A 17,386-nucleotide genomic window follows, 5' to 3' on the forward strand; every position below is an offset into this window, starting at 1 on the left:
TCTCGTTTTAAATTTTTGAGAGGTGTGTCCTATGTAGATCTTGTAGTATTCCTCATATAGGACACCATTAATTTCTGACCCTTAAACACTTCATGCATTTCCAATATCCCCCAATGTTTTTTAATAATTGCTGCCACCTTATCTGACGGTTATACTTCTTTTAAAAACTTTTATTTATTCATTTTACATTTATATCTAACAATGTAAATGTATGGCAATATCAGAAATAAACATTATAAGGCATTACCTAATACCTGAATTACAATAAAGAAAAATTTTCATTACTTTTGTCCACAATTATGTGAATCAAGATCTAAGAAATAACACCAGGAAATATTCATATAATCTACTAGCAGACGGGAAAGACAGATATCCACAGCCGATTTAACAGTATTCTCAAATTTACTGAAGTACCTCCAGAGGTGGTACAACTTTTTCCTTTGATTCAATAAATTCTAATAATTTCTTGGGATTAAAAAAGAGGTAATTCACCAACTCAAAAGAAATACAGCATCAACAAGGAAATTTCAAAGTAAAGGTACCACCTAACTTTAGAACCGTAGACTTCTAAGTCAAGAATTATTTTCTTTTCTTTTGAGTGGTGTGTGCCTAATCAGGAAAAACTTGTATCTTTTGTCCCAGGAAAGAGTCATTAATATGCCTGAAGTAAGACCGTAAGATATTATTACGATCAGGCTCAAGTGCGAATTTTACCAATAATGTCGGCCGTTCAGAAATCATTTCAAGACAGGTCTCCAGGAATTCTGTTAGATTTAAATCTTTAGAAGTAGCAGCTTGAGTTTTATCTTTAGGTAATCCTAATGTTCCCATTACATATTGAGTTCTCGTTATGGGGGGGGGGGGGGGGGGTAAGCCTCCTCAGGAATCCCCAATACCTCCTTAAAGTATTTTTAAAGCATATCTTCAGCGTTTATCAAAGGAGATTTCGGGAAATTTAGAAATCTCAAGTTGTTCCGTCCATTATTTTCTATAAATTCTAGCTTTCTTTTCTGGATTTCTCTTTCTTGAATTAAAGCTTCTGTTAAATTTTGTAGTTTCACAATTTCTCCTTCTGTTTTCAAAGTTTTAACACTCTGCTCTTGAATTTGGTCGAACAATACCTGTGATTAGATTTTTAAAAATCAGTTATTTCACTCTTAAATGAAGTATTCATCAAAAGTAAAATGTTGTTCACGCCTTGGATGGCATCCCATAATGTGTTCATGGTCACCACTGCTGGTCTTGTTAATCCTCCGGTACTCACGGTTCCGATCTCCTCCTGCAGTTTTTCATGATCAGAAGTAGAACATAAGAGTAGCCGTACTGGGTCAGACCAGTGGTCCATAGCCCAGCCCAGTATTCTGTTTTCCAAAGAGTGGCCAAGACAGGTCACAAGTACCTGGCAGAAACTCAATTAGTAGCAACATTCCTTCCTACCGATCCTGGGGCAAGCAGTTGCTTCCCCATGTCTGCCTTAATAACAAACTATGGACTTTTCCTCCAGGAATTTGTACAAACCTTTTTTAAACCGTTATATGCTAACTGCTGTTACCACATCCTCTGGCAAAGAGTTCCACAGCTTAACTATTCATTGAAAAAATATTTCCTCCTGTTAGTTTTAAAAGTATTTCCATGTAACTTCCTCAAGTGTCCCCTAATCTTTCTACTTTTGGAACGAGGAAAAAAAATCGATTTACTTCTACTCTTTTTACACCACTCAGTATTTTGTAGACCTGAATCATATCTCCCATCCCATCACCTGTATCTTTTCCGAGCTAAAGAACCCTAACCTCTTTAGCCTTTCCTCATACAAAAGAAGTTCTATCCCCTTTATTATTATGGTCGCTGTTCTTTGAACCTTTTCTAATTACTAAGTACTTCACCCCCTCCCTATTTGGTTCCCCTCCCTCGAGTTTTTGCAACCTGAAAGATCCTGCAGTTTTTTTTAGCATATTTGTCAAGTTCTGGATCATTCTTCAAGTTTTGCTAGATCCCTCTTCATGCTATCCACATTATATGAGGGGTATTTACCGTATTGCAGATTTTGGTATCATCCGCAAAAAGGCGAACCTTACCAGACGTCCCTTGCTTAAGACACACTTCTCAAACTCCCCATTGGCCAATGCAGATTTGGTCGTTGCTTCTTTGGGAGTAGCTTAAAGGGAAGTGTTATGGTTGAGATTTTCCTCAGCTAATCACATAAAAATCGGGGCATTCTTATACCCCAGCCCTCAAAGTTTGTACATAGAGAAGCTAACTTTCAGTTCTCTGAACATGCCCAATAATGTCTATCAAATCCTTTTGAGTTATAAGAGAAACACCAGGGGCGTAGCCACAGGCGGGCCTGGACGGGCCCAGGCCCAGCCACTTTCCCTCCAGGCCCGCCCAGCCAACATCCTTGTACCAAGGTCAGGGCGGTCTGCCCTGGGTGTCAGCAGGTGGGGGGTGTTCCACTGGCGCTGCAGTCCCCACCTGCCTGCTAGCTCTGTCGACGGACAGATGACCCTCTTGTCCTGCCACCTGGCAACCAGCCTTAAAAAACAAAAAACTATGAAGCGCCTCACATCTGCTCTGCTCTGTGCTGCTGTAAAGCAAGCAAATCGCCTCGTCGCGTCGGCCCTTCCCTCACTGTGTCCCGCCCTCACGGAAATAGGAAGTTACATCAGAGGGTGGGACACAGTGAAAGAAGGGCCGACGTGGCGATTTGCTTGCTTTACAGCAGCACAGAGCAGACGTGAGGCGCTTCATAGTTTTTTGTTTTTTTATGTAACGTGCTAAATATTTGCAGATTTCACATAAAGGTACATCAGAACATCATATGAACAAACAAAAATGATAAATATGAACACTAGGAACCTTATGTTTAAAATCTGTTTGCATACAAAAATTTTCTGAATTTGAAGTGTTTGCACTGACAGTTCAAAATGTGTGTAGGTTTGAAATATCTTTGCTTGGAGTGGATCTGAAAAGTGCCCTGACTTATTGACTAAGTTGAATATCTGGTTTTGATATCGGCAAAGTATGTGGTTCGGGGTTGACTGCTACTGGCAGCATATGAAATTTCTGATAAGATCAGTTTTGCAAATTAGTTTATTCAGATCAGTAGGTAACCGCTATTTTTTTCAGGAAACATTTTAAGAAATTTTTTTGCTCCATAATATTTAGTCTCAGAAATTTTATGTTATCTTCTAGTGAAAAACTTATGTTGATTAACTGTAAATAATTACATAATGATTTGCAAAGAGTCAATATCGCACTACATATTTGTTGCATGATCTTTTTAAAGCTCTATCCATAATCCTGTTTCTGTGCCTTTTATTTGTTATACAGGAAAAAAAAAAAGGGGCCCTGTATATAAAAATGCCTGTTGATGCATTCTTTTGTCATTTTTCCCCTTTTTTGTTAACGTTGATTTGTGACTAGGGATTCCAATGTGTAAGGACAATAACTTGCTAGTCAGAGATAATACTACTTAGCTTTACTATCTGAGGACATGCAGGATACCTGTTCTATTAAAAAAAAAAAAAAAAAACCTCTACCTGCCTCTCCTGGCAGTTGGCTTCTGCAGATAAGAGCTTTATATGGAGCTGAGGTATCTCTGTGCAATAATGCCAACATGAGAAGTTTTCACGCACATGGTGCACCACTGTAGAAAATGTAGGGCTTTGTTTACATTTCTCCAGCCTCAGACTGTTGAATGATACCCATATATAGGGACCATCTTGCTGTCCTCTGAAAACCCATGTTAAAAAGGTAAACAGCTTGGCTTTTTCAAAAGTACAACTTATAAAGATTCATGCAATGGATATATTTTGTTTTTCTGTGTTGTAATAGGATCTACTAGACCCTGCACGATGGAGAATGCTGATTCAGCAGTTTCGATATGATAACTATAGACTGCACCAACTGGGGAACAACTCTGTGTTCACTATAACACTTCAAGCTGGCCTCTCAGCCATAAAAACACCGTATCCTTTCATGTAACTCAACCACATTTATTGGTAGACATCAGTAGCATAACTAGCTGAAATTGCAGCAATTTGTTATCAATTACTGGACTAATAATTTTTTATGGCCAAGAAAACAAGGCAAATGGTCCACAAAATCCAATGTGGTGAACAGAAGAGAAGCAGACCATATGGAAAAAAATCTTTATTTGCCCCTTTAACTCCCAGGTGTAAACAAGGTTGCTTGACATGGCCATGTTTTGCCAAACGACTGCCTTAGGGACGGATAAATACCAGCTGGGATGAAATCTCAAGCCTCTCCAACCTGGCTTTTAGCTTGTGAATCCGAGTCCATGGTCATACTGGGCAACCTTGGTTAGACCTGGGAGTCAAAAGTGGCAAAGACTGGTTTTCATATGGTCTGCACTTTTTCTCCAGGGATTTGTTGAAACTTCCTTTGAATCTCACTATTATTCGCCTTGAGCACAGCTTCATTAGGTGCTAAATGAAAAAAAAATCTTCTGAGTTTATCTTGTAGGGCAGACTGGATGGACTATACAGGTCTTTATGTACTGTCATTTACTATGTTACTATTTTCATCCTACGGGTCATTGATTTCGTAGAGTGTTCTCCTGTTTTGGTGGTAGTGAACAGGTTGAATACATACAGCCATTTCCTAGTTGACCATTCCACTCCACTCATGATTCTATAAACTTCTATCATGTTCCTTCTCATCTGTTTTTCTCCAAGCCACAGTCCTAGCCTGTCTTGCCCCGTCTTCATTAGGGAGGTGTTCTATCATCTTGTCATTTTTGTTGTCTTTCTCTGAACCTTTTCTGGTTACACTATATCCTTTTTGAGATGGAGCAGCCAGAAATGCACATGATCTTACTTTTGTTTTCCATCCCTTTTCAAATTACTAATATTCTCTTTGTTTTTATAGCAGCCACAGCACATTGGGCTGAATTTCTAACATAATATCCACAATAACTCCAAGATCTTTTTGGGTAGTAACTCCCAACTCAGAACCCAGCATTTTGTACCTATGTGCATTACTTTGCATATGTCTATATTAAATTTCATCTGCCATTTAGATGCACTAGTCTAGCAAGATCCTTCTGCAAATTCTGCCATTTTAACAATCTTGAATAACTTATGCAATCCCTAGATCATTTATGAATATTTTAAATAGTACAAGTTAAGTACTGACCCTATTCCAAGTGGATAACTATTCACTCCTACTCTGTTTCCTGTCAAACCCAGAATGAAATCTACCAAGGGCATTGTCTCCTATCCCTTGATTATTAAATTGTCTAAGGAGCCTCTCATGAAGGACTTTGATGTCTTCTGAATATCCAAATGTACTATGGTGCTCATTTTCAAAGCACTTATACTTGCAAAGTTCCATAGGTTACTATAGAATGTTGTAAGTCTAAGTGCTTTGAAAATACACCTTTATATCAATTCTGTCGCTATTGTTCATGTGTTTACAACTTTTTAAAAAATCTAATAAATTTGTAAGAGAAGATGTGCCCTTGCTGACTCATTCCTATTAAGCTTTGTCTATACAGTTAGTACTTTTTTAAGTATAGGTTCAAACATTTTGCCCAGCACCAGTGTCAAGATCTAGTATGTAGTTTCCCCAGCTCATCTCTGAAGTCTTTTTTTTTAAATTTGGCATCATGTTGACCACTTTACAATCCTTAAGTATCGTGGCCATTTTGAATGATGGGTTACAGTTTACTAGTATCTGGTTAGCAATTTCATGGATGACTTCATTCAGGATTCTGGGGTAATACTATTCAATCTTGATCTGTTGTTCTTGTAATAAATCAAATTGAGAAATTTAATCTTTTAGTTTTACTATGTTGCGCGTTAGTTGGTGCAAACCACCACCATCAAAGGAGCCTTCTGGTATAGGTTTGACACCTATATCCTCCTCAGTAAAGACCAAGGCAAAGAAATGTATTACTTTTTCTACTACTAACTTATTCTCCCTAAGCACACTTCTTATCTTTTTGGTTGTTTAATAGTCCAAACAATTCCCTTCCAGGCTGCTTGCTTCAGATGTACTTGAAAATGTTTATTATTAGCTCTGAATCAATAAAGGTTTTTATTGAAAGTCATGCATTTACAGTTGGAAAATCTATCTAACACTCAAGACAAGGAAAAAGAGTACTACAAATAACAATAGCATCCTTCCCGTCCCATACCCTACACACTTCCCTAGACTCCCCCCCCCCCCCAAAGCTTTCACTGTCCATATTTATAAGAGTATTCTGTTCTTCATTATGCTCTGTGTCCATAACCCTCTAATCCCTCCCCTCATCGATAATCATAGCCAATTGGGACCATTCTTCATGTGATGATCGTAGCGTCCTAACAAACATCTTTTCAAAGTCCTTCTTGGCATGTCTTGCTAGTGTTTGTATTCTGAAAGATGTCCTTTTGGCTTTCACCCTTCTTCCTCATTGTAGACAGTACACTGAAATCTTCTGCCCAGTGTGCGGTGGCGGCCAAAAAAGCAAGCAGGATGCTAGGAATTACTAGGAAAAGGATGCAAAATATGACAATATTATAATGCATCTGTATCACTCCATGGCTCGACCTCACCTTGAGTATTGTTTGCAAATCTGCTTACCTTATCTCAAAAAAGATATAGTGGAATTAGAAAAGGTTCAAAGAAGGGCAGCCAAAATGAAAAAGGGGATGGAACTCCTCTTGTATGAGGAAAGATTAGAGAGGTTAGGGCTAGTCAGCTGGAAAAGAGAAGGCTGAGGGGGATATGATAGAGGTTAAAATCCTGAGTACTGTAGAATGGGTAAAAGTGAATTGATAGTTTCTTTTTCAAAACTTGCAAAGACTAGGGGATACTCAATGAAGCTACATGGAAATACTTTTTAGAACGAATAGGAGGAAATATTTTTTCACTCAATGAATAGTTAAGCTCTGGAACTCTTTGTTGAAGGATGTGGTAACAGCAGTTAGCATATCTGGGTTTAAAAAGAAATAGGCATGGGGGAAGCCACTAGTCCCTGGGATCGGTAGCATGGAATCTGGCCACTATTTGGGATTCAGCCAAGTACTTGTGACCTGGAGTGGCCATTGTTGGAAGCAAGATAGTGGGCTTAGATGGACCACTGGTTTGACCCAGTATGGCTATTCTAATGTTAAGTTCATTAGATTTTTTCAGTCTGTTACCTGTTGTCTTTTGCTTGTCATTCCCATGTCCCATTTTGTAGGTTTCCTTTTAATTTTCATACATGTGGCTCCATTCTTTCTCACCCTTCCCCTCTTCTCACTTACTATTCTGTTTATGCTCATATCACACATCCCTCACTTATTCATTTTTTTCCTGCACCCTCTTTTCCCTTTATCTTTTTTCCTCTTGCCTTTTCCACCCCTCTTTTATTCTTCACGTTCTCCTTCTTGAATATGATAGTGCATTATAAATATCATGTTCTCCGAGGACAAGCAGGCTGCTTGTTCTCACGACTGGGTGACGTCCGCGGCAGCCCCCACCAACCGGAAGAAGCTTCGCGGGCGGTCCGCACGCAGGGCACGCCCACCGCGCATGCGCGGCCGTCTTCCCGCCCGTGCGCGACCGTTCCCGCCAGTCCTTTCTTTTCCGTGCCTGGAGAGAGTCGTGCGACTGCCGCTCTCTCTTAGCCCCGGAAAACCGTCGCGTTCTTCACGAATTCGTTTTTTTTTTATTTCTGTTGCCGCGCCCTCCAGTTTTCCTTTTTTCTTTTAAAAAAAAAAAGAGAGCACGCGCTTTATTTTCCCTCGTTTTCTAGCGAGGGCGTCGCGTTGCGGCCTTGTGGCCGCGCAGTCGATTATTTTTAGAGGTGTGATTTACCGCCACCATCGACGACTTTAACTTCGTCGACGCGATTTTTCCGTCGATGTCCTCGAAGGTCCCGAGTGGATTTAAGAAGTGTTGTCGGTGCGGCCGGCCGATCTCGCAGACCGACACCCACGCTTGGTGCCTCCAGTGCCTCGGGCCGGAGCACAATATCAAGTCGTGTTCTTTGTGTCTTGGTCTCCGGAAACGGACTCAGGTTGCGAGGCAAGTTCTGCGGGACCGTCTTTTTGGAACTTGCGCCGGCCCCTCGACGTCGACCTCGACGGCATCGACGGCCGGTTCTTCGGTACCGGTATCGATGCCCGAGAAATCGGCACCGATGGCATCGACCCCAGGAGCACAGGTCCCGTCGGCCCGCCGGTCCTCCGGTGAGGGTAGGGGTGAGAGGCCGCGTGGGTAATCGGCCCCGGTCACTCCCTCGGCCCATGGCCCTCGGGACCAAACCCTGTCTGACCCGGTTCCTCGAGACCGAGGGGGATCGACCTCCTCCTCCTCCATTCCACCTGGCACCGATGACGGGCACCGCAAGAAATCTAAGAAGCACCGTCATCGGTCGCCTTCGATGCATCCGGCGCTCGGTACCGGCGAGGAGTCGACGCCGAAGCGTCCGCGTCGAGAGGAGAGATCCCCTTCGGTAGTGGAGGTACCGACGCGTCAGGGTCCCAGCACTTCGGTGCAGTCTCCTGGACCCGAGCAGCTTCCGGCACCGACACCTCTACCGGCCCCCCCGCCTTTCCCGGCAGCGGGCCTGGACGAGTGCCTCCGAGCCATCCTTCCGGGGATCCTGGAAGGGCTGATGCGCCAGGCTGTGCCGGCGCCGGGGGTGCTTGCGCCCTCGGCGCCGTTGACTGTGGCGCCGGCGAGCTCTAGCCCTGTGCCGAGGCCGTCGACACCGCCGCCGCTTGCGGCGCCGGTCTCGACCGCCACGCAGGTGGAGTCGACGTCGATGGAGGGAGCTTCGTCCCCGCCGGCGCGGGAGTCCACCGCTCGACGACACCGAGGCCTCGGTGCCTTGACGTCGAGCCGGGCCCGGTTAAGGACTCAGCTACATGAGCTTATGTCCGATACCAAGGAAGAGGCCTCGGGGGAAGAGAAAGACCCCAGATATTTCTCCTCAGAGGAGTCTGCGGGTCTTCCCTCGGACCCCACGCCTTCACCAGAGAGGAAGCTCTCGCCTCCTGAGAGCCTCTCCTTTGCCTCCTTTGTAAGGGATATGTCTATTTGCATTCCCTTCCCCGTGGTCTCTGTGGATGAGCCGAGGGCTGAGATGCTCGAGGTCCTCGACTATCCATCACCACCTAGAGAGTCCTCCACGGTGCCGTTGCACAGTGTCCTCAAAGAGACACTGCTTCGGAACTGGATGAGACCACTATCTAATCCCATCATTCCCAAGAAAGCAGAGTCCCAGTACAGAATCCACTCAGACCCAGAGTTAATGCGGCCCCAATTGCCCCATGACTCGGCGGTCGTGGATTCTGCTCTCAAGAGGGCACGGAGTTCGAGGGATACCGCCTCGGCGCCCCCGGGGCGGGAGTCTCGCACTCTGGACTCGTTTGGGAGGAAGGCCTACCAATCCTCCATGCTCGTGACCCGCATCCAGTCGTACCAGCTCTATACGAGCATCCACATGCGGAACAATGTGAAGCAACTGGCGGACCTGGTCGATAAGCTCCCGCCGGAGCAGTCCAGGCCTTATCAGGAGGTGGTCAGGCAGCTGAAGGCGTGCAGAAAGTTCCTGTCCAGGGGTATCTATGACACCTGTGACGTGGCATCTTGTGCTGCGGCCCAAGGTATAGTGATGCGCAGGCTCTCATGGCTGCGTGCCTCTGACCTGGACAACCGCACCCAGCAGAGACTGGCCGACGTCCCTTGCCGGGGGGATAATATTTTTGGTGAGAAGGTCGAGCAGCTGGTGGACCAACTGCATCAGCGGGAAACTGCCCTCGACAAGCTCTCCCACCGGGCGCCTTCAGCATCCACCTCAGCAGGTGGACGTTTTTCCCGGGCCCGGCAGGCTGTGCCCTATTCTTTTGCAAAGCGTAGGTACACCCAGCCGGCCCGAAGGCCTCGTCAGGCACAGGGACAGCCCCAGCGCGCTCGTTCTCGTCAACAGCGTGCGCCTAAGCAGCCCCCTGCGCCTCCACAGCAAAAGCCGGGGACGGGCTTTTGACTGGATCCACGGAAACATAGCCGCCCTCAAAGTGTCCGTACCGGACGATCTGCCGGTCGGAGGGAGGTTAAAATTTTTTCACCAAAGGTGGCCTCTCATAACCTCCGACCAGTGGGTTCTCCAAATAGTGCGGTGCGGATACGCCCTGAATTTGGCCTGCCACCAAATTGTCCTCCGGGAGCTCAATCCTTCAGCTCCCATCACAAGCAGGTACTTGCAGAGGAACTCTCCGCCCTTCTCAGCGCCAATGCGGTCGAGCCCGTACCACCCGGGCAAGAAGGGCAGGGATTCTATTCCAGGTACTTCCTTGTGGAAAAGAAAACAGGGGGGATGCGTCCCATCCTAGACCTGAGAGGCCTGAACAAATTCCTGGTCAAAGAAAAGTTCAGGATGCTTTCCTTGGGCACCCTTCTGCCAATGATTCAGAAAAACGATTGGCTATGTTCCCTGGATTTAAAGGACGCATACACTCACATCCCGATACTGCCAGCTCACAGACAGTATCTCAGATTCCGCCTGGGCGCACGGCACTTTCAGTATTGTGTGCTGCCCTTTGGGCTCGCCTCTGCCCTACGAGTGTTTACAAAGTGTCTCGTGGTGGTAGCGGCGTACCTACGCAAGCTGGGAGTGCACGTGTTCCCATATCTCGACGATTGGCTGGTCAAGAGCACCTCGGAGGCAGGAGCCCTCCGGTCTATGCAGTGCACTATTCAACTTCTGGAGCTGCTGGGGTTTGTGATAAATTACCCAAAGTCCCATCTCCAGCCAACACAGTCTCTGGAATTCATAGGAGCTCTGCTGAATACCCAGACGGCTCGGGCCTTCCTTCCCGAAGCGAGGGCCAACAACCTCCTGTCCCTGGCTTCGCAGACCAGAGCGTCTCAGCAGGTCACAGCTCGGCAGATGTTGAGACTTCTGGGTCATATGGCCTCCACAGTTCATGTGACTCCCATGGCTTGTCTTCACATGAGATCTGCTCAATGGACCCTAGCTTCCCAGTGGTTTCAGGCCACCGGGAATCTAGAAGATGTCATCCGCCTCTCCACCAGCTGCCGCACTTCACTGCTCTGGTGGACCATCCGGATCAATTTGACCCTGGGACGTCCATTCCAAATTCCGCAGCCCACGAAAGTGCTGACGACGGATGCATCTCGCCTGGGGTGGGGAGCTCATGTCGATGGGCTTCACACCCAGGGTCTGTGGTCCCTCCAGGAAAAGGATCTGCAGATCAACCTCCTGGAGCTCCGAGCGATCTGGAACGCACTGAAGGCTTTCAGAGATCGGCTGTCCTGCCAAATTATTCAAATTCGGACAGACAATCAGGTTGCAATGTATTACACCAACAAGCAGGGGGGCACCGGATCTCGCCCCCTGTGTCAGGAAGCCGTCGGGATGTGGAGTTGGGCCTGCCGGTTCGGCATGCTTCTCCAAGCCACATACCTGGCAGGCGTAAACAACAGTCTGGCCGACAGACTGAGCAGAGTCATGCAACCGCACGAGTGGCCGCTTCATTCCAGAGTGGTACGCAAGATCTTCCGAGAGTGGGGCACCCCCTCGGTGGACCTTTTCGCCTCTCAGACCAACCACAAGCTGCCTCTGTTCTGTTCCAGACTTCAGGCACACGGCAGGCTAGCGTCGGATGCCTTTCTCCTCCATTGGGGGACCGGCCTTCTGTATGCTTTGGTGGGGAAGACCTTACTGAAGCTCAAGCAAGACCGAGGCACCATGATTCTGATAGCGCCCTTTTGGCCCCGTCAGATCTGGTTCCCTCTTCTTCTGGAGTTGTCCTCCGAAGAACCGTGGAGATTGGATTGTTTTCCGACTCTCATTTCGCAGAACGACGGAGCGTTGCTGCACCCCAACCTTCAGTCCCTGGCTCTCACGGCCTGGATGTTGAGGGCGTAGACTTCACTGCGTTGGGTCTGTCTGAGGGTATCTCCCGCGTCTTGCTTGCCTCTAGGAAGGATTCCACTAAAAAGAGTTACTTTTTCAAGTGGAGGAGGTTTGTCGTTTGGTGTGAGAGCAAGGCCCTAGAACCTCGTTCTTGCCCTGCACAGAACCTGCTTGAATACCTTCTGCACTTATCAGAGTCTGACCTCAAGACCAACTCAGTAAGGAATCACCTTAGTGCGATTAGTGCTTACCATTATCGTGTGGAAGGTAAAGCCATCTCTGGAGAGCCTTTAGTCGTTCGATTCATGAGAGGCTTGCTTTTGTCAAAGCCCCCTATCAAGCCTCCTACAGTGTCATGGGATCTCAACGTCGTCCTCACCCAGCTGATGAAACCTCCTTTTGAGCCACTGAATACCTGCCATCTGAAGTACTTGACCTGGAAGGTCATTTTCTTGGTGGCAGTTACTTCAGCTCGTAGGGTCAGTGAGCTTCAAGCCCTGGTAGCTCATGCTCCATATACCAAATTTCATCACAACAGAGTAGTGCTCCGCACCCACCCAAAGTTCCTGCCGAAGGTGGTGTCGGAGTTCCATCTTAACCAGTCAATTGTCTTGCCAACATTCTTTCCCAGACCGCATACCCGCCCTGCTGAACGTCAGTTGCACACATTGGACTGCAAGAGAGCATTGGCCTTCTACTTGGAGCGGACACAGCCCCACAGACAGTCCGCCCAATTGTTTGTTTCTTTCGACCCTAACAGGCTAGGGGTCGCTGTCGGGAAACGCACCATCTCCAATTGGCTAGCAGATTGCATTTCCTTCACTTACGCCCAGGCTGGGCTGGCTCTTGAGGGTCATGTCACGGCTCATAGTGTTAGAGCCATGGCAGCGTCAGTGGCCCACTTGAAGTCAGCCACTATTGAAGAGATCTGCAAGGCTGCGACGTGGTCATCTGTCCACACATTCACATCACATTACTGCCTCCAGCAGGATACCCGACGCGACAGTCGGTTCGGGCAGTCGGTGCTGCAGAATCTGTTTGGGGTGTAAATCCAACTCCACCCTCCAGGACCCGTTTATTCTGTTCAGGCTGCACTCTCAGTTAGTTGTTCTTCGTAGGTCAATTTTCTGTTGTATCCTCGCCGTTGCGAGGTTCAATTGACCTGGGTTCTTGTTTTGAGTGAGCCTGAGAGCTAGGGATACCCCAGTCGTGAGAACAAGCAGCCTGCTTGTCCTCGGAGAAAGTGAATGATACATACCTGTAGCAGGTGTTCTCCGAGGACAGCAGACTGATTGTTCTCACCTACCCTCCCTCCTCCCCTTTGGAGTTGCGTTTTCATCTTTTTGCTTGTCATTCAACTGGCGGGAACGGTCGCGCACGGGCGGGAAGACGGCCGCGCATGCGCGGTGGGCGTGCCCTGCGTGCGGACCGCCCGCGAAGCTTCTTCCGGTTGGTGGGGGCTGCCGCGGACGTCACCCAGTCGTGAGAACAATCAGCCTGCTGTCCTCGGAGAACACCTGCTACAGGTATGTATCATTCACTTTATCAAACGCCATCAAAAACTGACATTACTACCCCACCTAACAGTTCGCTTCCCACACTCCCCCTCATCCTACAACTCAAAACTCTGAGCCATATTCCCCCCAGGTCAGATAGTTTCAGCCTTTATTATCACATGACACACTTCTATGGCACTAAAATTATCAAGGCACATTCGCACATATGGTCCAGCATTTTGTCTTCTCTCCCCCCCCCCTCCCCCTCCCCCCCCCACGGTCCAGCATTTTACCTTCTTACCCCCCTCCCCTCCACACACACGGTCCAGCTTTTTACCTTCTCCCCACCCACCCTTTGTCCAGTGTTTTAGCTTCCCTTTCCCCCAGCCCCACAAATAGTCCAGCATCTCTCCCTCCTGACCCCTCTCCAGCCAGTGACCAGTCATCTCCCTTTTTCTCTCCCCCCCCCCCCCCCCCCCCCCCCCAAATGTACTTGTCTGTAGCCGTCGGTGATAGTGAGCAGCAATTCATTCAGCCTGCTCATGCCAACCCCGGAGCTGCCTTTCTGATTCTTTCCGCCTCTGCGGAAGCAGAAAATTACATCAGAGAGAAGGATCCAGATTGGCATGAGCAGACTGTATAAATTGCAGCTCGCTGCTGCTGACCACTAAAGACAAAATTTAAAAGGTACGCTCTGTTCCATAAATTAAGCTGGCCCAACTCCCGTGGTACACCAATGTACCACAGCACACAGGTTGAAAATCCTTGCCCTAGGTATTTAATATAAAGCTCCCAGCACACCAGGCCACACCACTCCATTGTATCCTGTATTATATAATATTGATTGTTACTGATGACCCTGCTTGACTGATTTGGAGTTTGAACCAACTCACAAAGGGTACCCAAGCAGACCAATATTTTTATGTAAGAATTCCATAAGATTCAGGAAGGTAGTTCAGGGAGGCAGGGAATAAGATTGAAGGGAGGTTAAGAAAGAATGGGTAAGAACATTTAATGCAGGTACTTCATTCTCTGTTGTGGTCAGTCTACCTGTACCAACAGGGAAAACCATGACAGCCTTTTATAGCCATGTGCTAATTAAAAGATGTGTTGATAAAGCTATTGATTTTGTCTTTGAAAAATGCACTGTCAAGTAAGATACAAAAATATTAGTTTCATGCTGATTCAACTCTGAGAGGCAAGATCCAAGATGGCCGCACGTATCTGACATGTTGTCAGTCATTGCTCGCTTCTTGAGTGTTTTTTCTTTGGTATGCTGAAGCGTTAGGGTAGGACTCCTGCTACAGCCTCCCAGCTGTCCCAAACTCCTACCATCTTCCCGATGGATACATCTTCAAGGAGGGCATGGGACTACAGTGAGGTTGGAGAGCAGCCCACTGGAAACATCTGAGATGAGAGGATACCTCAGAACTTCCCCTGGGCTAGAGGCTACCTTGAGCTCTGACCAAAGAGCTCCTCCCTGTAGCCGCATAGCAGTAGCTCACCACTGTTAGGATCACCAGCATTGTGACCAGGAAGTACTGCTGCTTGTGATTTACAAGAGGCTTCTGAACAACCAACCAGCGGGATTCTTACTGAGATCTTGGTTTCTCCAGGAGACTTGGTGGAGACCACAGCAGCTTCGACATCCAGTGCAGGGGAGCTGGTATCCTCCCGGGAAAGTCGGGACAGTTATAAGGTAACTACAATGTAGCGTTCTGTCTTTTTGTATTGCAAGCCAGCTGAGAGTAACCCTGGATATTATTTGGCTTAATAGCAAACATGGGGAAGGTATTGTGTCCCCAAGTTCAGCAGTTGGAGCAAAGGGTTTTGTTGGTGGAAGAAGAATTAAATAATGGCTTAGATTTAAATTTTGTCAGCTTGTGTTGAAAAAGTGGAGAAGGACTTGATAAGAGACTCAGAGTACAAACCTCCATTATTAAGGATGTTTCATCCCTAAGAAGTACATATGAAGTGTTGGAAAATTATTACATTTGGAGTAATAACTTGAGTTTTGTTTTTTTAACTTTCCTCAAGTCTCTGCTGTTACCCTTAGAGAAATGCTCAAACACTATTTAAAGGAAATCCTGGGAATTGCTGAAGAGAATATGCCATCTTTTTCTCAGATTTATGATTTACCAACAAAATCCCTAGGAGGACAGTGGCATGTAGGTCAAAATGGGGGTCGGTCTTGATGTTGCTGCAATTCTGGAATCCTCTGATACCTAGTTGGCAGTGGCTGTGACTTTAATTGCTTCTGTGGCACTATTGCCAGATAAGAATTGGATAATGAGAATTCTGTTTAAGAACAGAGAGACCTTTTTAAGATTTAAAGTTCAAATATTTCTGAATTAAGATGGTGGCTTGAAGAGAACGCAGGACGTGACTCTCTCTCTCCTACCTCCATTACCTTTGAAAGTGTTCTTCTTACTCCAATGCCTAAGAGGAGGGGAAAGCAGCGTGTTGGCCCTGCAACACCTGCTGTACCTAAGGTCGGACCGATGGACCGTTTCACTGCAACTGGACGCTCTTTGGGGCAAAATTTCTCGCTGCTGGAAGGCTTGGTGGGAGGTAACCCGCTCCTCCAGCCTGAGATTGACATCTCGCTTAGCCCCAATCTTCGGAGTCCACCGCCTATGCCGGCGCTAGACCCGTGACGTGCGTTGGAGGCCCTGTGCCATGACGCTGCAGGTGTGCTTCCTTCTGCGGGGGCAAGCTGCAGTTTAGGAGCGCTGGCTTTTTCCACTCAGGAGCCGGAGGTACTGGTAGGAGCCAGCGTTTTGTTTGACTCCAAAGTGGCAGGAAAAGGACAGCCCTTAGAAGGAAAGGAGACAGAAATTGCATCTCTTAGTAAGTCTTATTTGCCTGAGAAGCCTCAAAAAATCACTCTTGATTCCATATGGGAAGCTTTATTGGGCTTGGAAACTTCTTTTTCGCAAAAATTGATTGCTGTGAGCCAATGTGCTAAGGCTCCTTTAGAAAAAAATAACTATGTTGGAAACAAAAGTTGTGACTGTTGAAAAAATATTGAATCTAATATGGGCAAAATAGATAATCTTCAAAAAGCTCATATGAGCCTTCTAAAGGAAAATAAATTGTTGCAATATAAAATTGGAAAACAAACAGAGCGCTAATACTCTACGTTTGATAAATTTGCATAAAATACCATCAATAGCTCCTCTTATCACCTTTAAAAAATATTTGCATGAGATACTGAAGATTCCTGAACAAGCATATCCACCAACCTCCAAGATATGTTATTTGTTACCATATAAAAAGAAAGATACAAATGAACCTATTGTGGAAGGAGCTGATGTTTCCTTTGATACTCTAAATCTCACACAACCGATTGAAAAAGATGAGCTAGGTATTAAACCAGCAACTCTAATAGTAGCACTAAGATTTGTTTTGCAACCTGACCGAGATTGGATATTAAAGCAATTTTTCCGACACAGGGAAGAACTTTTCATGAACTACAAGATCAGAATGTTTCCTGGTGTTGCTAGAACAACCCCAAAGCGGCGTCAACTTTTCCTTAAGCTTAGGGTTTTGCAAATGGGTGGTTTGTTTTGGCTGAACTTTCCCTGTAAGTGTGTATTGAAAGTAAATTCGGTTAAATAATGTATTTTATGATCCAACACATTTAACCTCCTTTCTAGATTCAAGGACCGTTGTGTCTAAAGCCCCACAGCCAGTAATAATATCATCTACTCCATAGTATTATATGATTAGTCTAAGTTTCTCTTCTATTTCCTTTACTTATTTAAGTGAAATTAGTTTCCTGAAATTGTACCTTGGTCTCCCTCTTGTTTGTGGACTAGAGATCGGAAACATTACTTATTTCTTGTATAATTGAGCAATATGATGATAATATTCTTATTCCTTTTTTGTGTCTTTTCTTTATCAAGAGTATTCTTGATTAATCTTTGAAAATATAAAAAAAAACATTTTTAAAGTTCAAATATTTCTGGACGTTTCTAGGGATATTCAGAAGAAACGTGGGCAGTTTTATTGT

At 46.0% G+C, this 17,386-nt stretch overlaps 1 protein-coding gene across 1 annotated transcript in view; it reads left to right on the forward strand.

Moving 5' to 3' along the window:
- The window catches only part of MAEA (macrophage erythroblast attacher), a 290,076-nt gene that overhangs the window by 244,757 nt on the left and 27,933 nt on the right, over positions 1-17,386 (forward strand). The window contains exon 13 of the mRNA XM_030192178.1: positions 3,835-3,968. Within this exon, the coding sequence (XP_030048038.1) occupies positions 3,835-3,968 (134 nt within the window). The remainder of the gene's footprint in view (positions 1-3,834; positions 3,969-17,386) is intronic.

The sequence above is a fragment of the Microcaecilia unicolor genome, chromosome 2 (genome assembly GCF_901765095.1).
Source record: "Microcaecilia unicolor chromosome 2, aMicUni1.1, whole genome shotgun sequence".
NCBI classification, from domain to species: domain Eukaryota; kingdom Metazoa; phylum Chordata; class Amphibia; order Gymnophiona; family Siphonopidae; genus Microcaecilia; species Microcaecilia unicolor.